This window comes from Pezoporus occidentalis, unplaced genomic scaffold (genome assembly GCF_034315485.1).
Source record: "Pezoporus occidentalis ecotype Australia unplaced genomic scaffold, CSIRO_AGI_Poc_V1 ctg8, whole genome shotgun sequence".
Taxonomy (NCBI): Eukaryota; Metazoa; Chordata; class Aves; order Psittaciformes; family Psittacidae; genus Pezoporus; species Pezoporus occidentalis.
Genome location: NW_026916158.1, coordinates 3,508,595 through 3,515,238, shown reverse-complemented (window position 1 = coordinate 3,515,238; position 6,644 = coordinate 3,508,595). Strand labels below are relative to the sequence as shown.

Genomic DNA, 6,644 nt, shown 5'->3' with positions numbered 1-6,644 from the left:
CGCGCGGGTTGGCGGCGGGTGGCGGCCCCGCCCGTGGCGGCGCGTGTTTCCGGCGGGCGGTGCCGCGCGGTGCTGACGCTGGCAGCGGGCGGCGCGCGGAGCTTCGCGAGGGGACCGGCGGCCGGGCCGTCCGGCGGTCGGTCGCACCATGGTGGCCAAGCAGCGCATCCGCATGGCCAACGAGAAGCACAGCAAGAACATCACCCAGCGCGGGAACGTCGCCAAGACCTCGGTGCGCGCCGGGAGCGGGCGGGGGTTGGGGCCGGGGTGGCAAGCCGGGGTGATGGGCGGTGCTGACGGCGGTGCTGTGCCTGCAGAGGACGGCCCCGGAGGAGAAGGCGTCGGTCGGGCCCTGGCTGTTGGCGCTGTTCATCTTCGTGGTCTGTGGATCAGGTAAGCGGGCGGAGCGGCGCGGGCGGGCGGGCCCCGCGGAGAGCCCGCTGCGGCCCGCCCGCTTCTTCTCCGCGTGAAGCGCTGCCGACAAGCGCTTCCCTCCCCTCCCCTCCCCGCTCTCTTGCAGCCATCTTCCAGATTATCCAGAGCATCCGAATGGGCATGTGAGGGGCCCGTCACCTGTCGGGGCCATCCGTCCCCGGCGCTGCCGTGAGCTGCCCAGCCCCCCCCCCCCCGCCCCCGGCTGGCGCCCTCCAGCCCCACTCTGTGCAGCGGCACCGGCCACATCGCATTCCAGGTCCCTTCACAGCCATTCCGAGTTTTCTAGCCCGTGCCACAGTGCCTTGAACAGCACTACATGTACAAAGCAATAAAAGTATGTTGTTGATCTACAATCGTGGACCTCCTTATTCAGTGAGGTGCACGGTCATGTTCTCTGTGGATACACTATGCTGTACACGATGTAGATACTTAGGAGTTGGCACCTGTCATGAACACCGGAGATCTGTTTAAGTCTCTGTGTAGCTGGAAATGATTTTATTTAATGTCAGAAGCCTGGATTTTTATAGTAGCTGGAGTACAAGTTTGAAGCATGCTCCTGATGAAGCAAATGTTTCGTGCCACGTCCTGCAGCTTGCCAGGCACATCATCCACATCATCCTCTGTACACGTAGAGTAGCCTCACTGCAGCATGTGGCAGTGTGCTAGCGCCCAAACGCTTCTCACAACGGAAAACTTTATCCTACGCCTCTTGTCCTAATACATATGGAGTGCTTGTTTGTATAGAGTTAGGGGGCGTTACTTGGTTAGGAAGCGGCGTGACCAAGCAGCAGCTCTTCCTGACATAACCTGATGCCGAAGCTCCACAGACTGCTGAAAGGCTCAACTGGAGCTGCCACCACCTGACTGAGCCTCCCCAGGCTGCGGGTTGTGACCATTCTGTAAATACTTCTTGGACAGCGTTCAACACGTGGTGATAGTTTTGAATTTTACAATATTGTATGGGAATGTTTCATGCAGGTACAGGGACCCTGTGCCCAGAGTTCTGCTTTTATGTGCAGCATTGGCAGCGTGTGCTATGTCTTGCAATATATATTTAATCTTACTTAAGGTAAATCCTGCTTTTAACTCAGTTTCATCTAACGATGGATCCAGTACTTAACTGCTGCCCTACGAATGATCACAGTTCCTTCTTAGTGATGCTGAAGAAAAAAAAAAAAGCCCTCTTTACACATGTAGATGACTGTAACTCAAGATCACAGTGGGAAATGCTGCTATTGATTGTATTTTGTTGCTGATGGCCCAGGCTTTATGTTGGCCTTTTGCTGTCTGTGGTAACAAAGGCAGTCTGAAATGGGTCTGCTGTTGTACACAGTTTCTAAAGGAAGATGTCTTTTTTTCAGGTTTCTTAGCAGAAGATGAATTTAAGTCTGGTTACATTAGCAGTAATAGAAAAAAGTTTCTGTAGAGATAATTAAATGCTCGTTAGCCATGAAGGAGCAGATTTTTCATATGAGTTGTCGTATATACGTATGATACCGTTGGGACTGGTGTAAGCTGGCATGGCCAGGAGCATGCCCCAGAGCTGTACAAGGTAACATGCATCCCTTGTGCTCGGACTCTCATATTTTGTAAGTGGTATAACCTCTGATTTAAAATAAAGTTCTTTTCAAGTGCAAGATGCGTTCGTTTTGAGGTTGGCAAAATTGTGCCCTACTGGGTGTTGAAACCGGGCCACTTCACAATTAGTGCAGCTTACTGAGCTTCTCCAAGAGGATCCCTTTTGCTGCAGGAAACACCCATGTTTGGCTCATCTGGGGTCTGGATTGTGCTGGTGCTGTGATGCCGTGGAACCATTGGTTGCAGGGGCTCCAGTCACAGAGGCAACCCACTGCTGCTCCCCTTCCCTGTGGGGCTTCACTATGGCTGTTCTCTGACATGCCTGTTCTCTGGTCCTTGGGGGTACAGTGGAAGCCCAGGGAAGTCTGACTGGTTCCTGCTTCCACAGGAGCCATTTACACAGCCTCATGAGGGACTGTGGTGACCTGAAACTTCATGGTGGATTTTACTGAACTTCAAAGAACAAATCTGCACAAGACTTGCTTGCTTTGGTGCAAAGCCAGCATGCATCATTGGTCTTTGCAGTGCTTTGCCCTTGTGGGGGCTCAGTGCATGTTTTCAAGCATGGCTGGATTCAGAACAGAAGCACGTTGTTAGTCACATGTAAATAAAAGGATGTGCAGCAGCTGTTTGTGTTGTAATTACAGCAGAGAGAGCACTCCTTGTCTGACAGACCAGGGGCCAGTGACAGCCGTTCAGATCATTGCAGTTTGGTGTATTATGCTACTTGAAAAGCACTGCTGAACTGAAACCCAAGTGCTCTGCGGGTGCTTATGTTGACAAGCAGCAAGAGTAGTTACAGCCACGAACAGGCAGTTGCCACATCTCCAGCACTGCACACCCCCAGCATTCTGTCATGCTGCACCAGCTGCAGCTGGGACCACACTAGAAGGTTCCCCTCATCTCAGTACAGCACAAACGGGAAAATGATCGGGCCACTGCTGACATGAAAAACACCTGGTGATAGAACTGATCTCGGGAGCTGACATGGCCCATGTGTATCTGCTCAGCTGTAAGCACACGGGGCATGCAGACAGCATTGTGTCACATACTCTTAGAACAGCCGTGAGGCAATCAAACAACTTTCAGAAAGGGAATAATAATAACCCTTTGCAGCAGTTATTGCTCAGAAGCCCAAAGGTTGTTACTTTCGAACAACAGGATCGCACAAGTGGCAGGGGTGCAGGGTGTAGCACACCCAAACGCTGGAAGGACGAGCACAGCAGCTGCCCTGCCAGAGCAACGGGGGGAACCTTCCTCGGGGCGGGCGAGGCCGCCACGGGAAGAGCGCGGGGCCATGGGACGCCGCAGACCCCAAGGGACGAGGAGCAACGCGTAGCCGGCACCGAGGGGCCGCAAGACCACAGCTCCTCAGAGCAGCGTCCGGGGAACCGGCCTAGCCTCTCGCTCGGCCTCGCCTCCGGTCGGGGACTGGCCGCGGGGCACAGCAGGGCCGCAGCTCCCACTGCGCCGCCCCGTGGCTGGCGGCCGCCATAGCCGGGCGGCTCCTTGCCCCAGCGGCGCCCAGCGGCCGCGAAGCGCGCACGGGCACTGGGCCGCGCTGGGGGGCGCCCCCCGCTCCCGCCCCTCAGCAGCCGCAGGCCCCCGAGTCCCTGGTGGTGGCCCGAAGAGGAGCCTTCTCCACTGAAAGCACAAGCGCCAGGAAGGCAGAAAGCTCCTTCCACATCCAACGTGCAATCCTCGCCTTAGCCCTCGTGGAGCAGAGGCTGCTTCCCCCCCAGTCACGTTGGAACAGCACCTCAGTGACCTAGGCTACTTACCATACTAGGAGCATATCAGCAGACACGCAGTGAACTTTGCTCAAGCTCGAGGGGGCTGACTGCAAGACTGTTGCTCGACTGAAATCTTAACATAGCCCGCAAAACACTGTGAGCTTGTAATAGAAGAGCACAGCTCTAACAGGCCCCAGCTGGCCCAGCACTTTGTGTCAAGCAGCTGCAGCAGGAACTGCTAGGAAGGAAGACGGGGAAGTTCAGCCACCCTTTACAGCTCATTCTCCTCTCCTCACACCCTGAAGCCTTGTGTAGGGGTGGTAAGAGCATACATCCCTTTTCATCAACCTGGTGGCCTAGAATTTGCCTAACACCTTTGAGAACATCCCACCTGCCTCCCCAACACCCTGTGGCAACCAGATTCAAAGTTCACTTTCTGCTACATGAAAAGACACATGTTCTCTGGAGGCGAGATCTGGTTCTGTGCTCACCTCACCTCACCCACCACCTTCTCTGGACTCTGAGCCTTCCCACAGCCTGCTCACTTCAAAACAAGGTCAGAGCCTGTGTGGGCTCTCCTCTTGAAGCATCCTCCATCGTCTTCGTAGCCTTACCCTGCATGTTCTGCCACATCCTCTCTGAAACACAAGGGCTAATTCAGAGCCACCACTAATCTAAGTGTCATCACTTTGCGACCCTTCTGCTCTTTGTGTTTCTTCTGCTGAGACACCACGATTGAACCCTCCCTCCCACCCAACTGCACATACACAATCACAGCCCTGTTTCAAAGCACAGCAAGTCCACTAGCTGAATTACATCTCTATTTTTTATGCTGAAGTCATGGAATTATTTCAAAGACATGCATTACAGGAATATACAACAGCACCACTTCCCACAGAGGATGGCATCGCATCGTAAGAACCCACTGTCACATGTAGCTCCCTGAGCACAGTAATTTCCCTAACAGAACACCCAAGAACAATCAACTGGCACTGAGCAGAGGGAGCTGTAGTGGCACCAGCCAGACCCCTGAGGAGGCAGCCTCATGTGATGCAAATGCAGAAGGGCAGTTGATTGACATCACTGGTGCCGGCACACAGCTCACTTGAGGACAACAAAGAAAGGCTTTACAGTGGCAGGAAACTGACTGACACCATGTGCACAAAGCCATGCAGCAGCCAATAGAGCCCGACAGGAACATACTCATCTGTCAACAAGCCTTTCTTCCCTGTCTGAAATCAAACCTGCAAGAAAATCAAGATGACCTCACATTGAGGAACTACAATTCCTTTCTCTCTCCAGGCAGCAGCCTCAGACTACCTCTCAGGAAGAGATGGCAGCAATTCAGATACCCTCTTCTGCCATCTTGCAGTGCTCTCGCACAGCAAGCCGAGTTGGCATTTAGAGCTGAACACAACTTATCACTAGGAAAAAACTAAAACCTGAAAAACTGAACCTGACAGGAGTGGAGTGAAACAAACAAAGGATTTCTAATAGTAGCATTTTAATCTTTGTTTCATCTCCTATTTTCCGCTGATTTACTCAATACTTCTTTTTCTTTTTTGGAGAAAAAAACTCTCCAGAATACCTGTGCATAAGCAGATCTGTCACTGGGGGGCAGAGCTCACACAAAGCCTACTCCACAAGATCACAAGCATTACACAAGGGAGAGGAGACGCACGGACACCGGCTCCATGGGAACACTGAAGTGCTTGGGACCATCTTCCCATCAGTTCCATTCTCAGCTGCTGCCATCAGCAGGACCGCAGCAACTCCAGTCATGCTTCAAATGCCTCCTTTCCATTTCACTCATTATGAGCAAACCAACAGTTAGTAATTTCCCTCCATAGTTTTAATAAACGATTCATCTAAAGGACTTCTGTTCCCTAAAGTCCCCTGATCTGTCATTTTTACTTACTTTATCAGACACATCCTTACAGTATAGCTGCAGTAAGCTACTGATCACACTGGACGGAAGAACATACTTTGCTATTGAAACATTTTGTTTTCCAGTTTGCAAAGCTCTTCTTTCACTAGCGGATTTATAGCAGCACAGGTATTTGCTTATAGCAGGCCAAGAGCACCAAGTTACAACTGAAGATCATTTTAATATATTACTTCAAGTACCCATACATATATATATATAAATATATATATATATATACACACACACATATATACACACACACTTATGTGCCTTTTTTGAAGAGTGCCATGAACTGATGCTTACCAGGAAGGTGTGATGCTCTCTAAGTTTCTGGAACATGGGAGATGCTTCCTCAAGACCTGAAGACACCAAACCAGTGTTGTTTCTCTTGCTTTACCTAATACACAAACCTGACAAGAGTTAGATACATACAAGGGTAAGATAATGCAGCAAACTTTTGCAGGACACCTGACAGAACAGGTACAGACTGGAGGAAACCAAGCACCCCATGCTGCTTGCCAGGAAGGCACATGGTGTCCTTTACTTGCACAGGTGTTCCTCACAAGTGAATTCTTGGTTTTAACACAACAACATACCAAACTTTCTCAACACCCCAGCACATAGCCAAACATTAATGTCTCTCTCTGTATCTGTGTGTATATACATCTCAGTGCAAGCCCAAAACCAGCAGGGTCGCTGACAGCACTGCAATTACACCTTTCCTAGAATAAAAGAAAACTAGTCTCTTGCAAGAGAAGCGGTTACAATTTTGGCATTATTCTACTACTGGCTCCCTGAGGTTACCCTTCTCAATTTTGTTAAGGAAAAAAGCACTAGTGAATTTAGTTACACTGTAACAACTTCTACAGCCAAAAAATTCAACAAAACTGCAGTTTAATTTCAGAAAAATGTGTTAAAATATATATATATTTATACATCAATTTGACACACTGTGTTAGTTTACACAAATG

General features: G+C 50.7%; 1 protein-coding gene across 1 annotated transcript; it reads left to right on the top strand.

Moving 5' to 3' along the window:
* Positions 1-35: 35 nt before the first annotated feature.
* On the top strand, positions 36-788 carry SERP1 (stress associated endoplasmic reticulum protein 1). Its single transcript, XM_062603300.1, has 3 exons — positions 36-232; positions 318-393; positions 521-788. The coding sequence occupies exons 1-3, from the start codon at positions 149-151 to the stop codon at positions 559-561; spliced, it is 201 nt and encodes a 66-aa protein (XP_062459284.1). The 5' UTR covers positions 36-148; the 3' UTR covers positions 562-788.
* Positions 789-6,644: the final 5,856 nt, after the last annotated feature.

Bases quoted from the DNA above. Each gene is read 5' to 3' on its own strand.
- SERP1 (XM_062603300.1), top strand. From the start codon at position 149: ATGGTGGCCAAGCAGCGCATCCGCATGGCCAACGAGAAGCACAGCAAG. The intron at 233-317 runs GTGCGCGCCGGG...CTGTGCCTGCAG, and splicing joins GGAACGTCGCCAAGACCTCG to AGGACGGCCCCGGAGGAGAA. The intron at 394-520 runs GTAAGCGGGCGG...GCTCTCTTGCAG, and splicing joins CTTCGTGGTCTGTGGATCAG to CCATCTTCCAGATTATCCAG.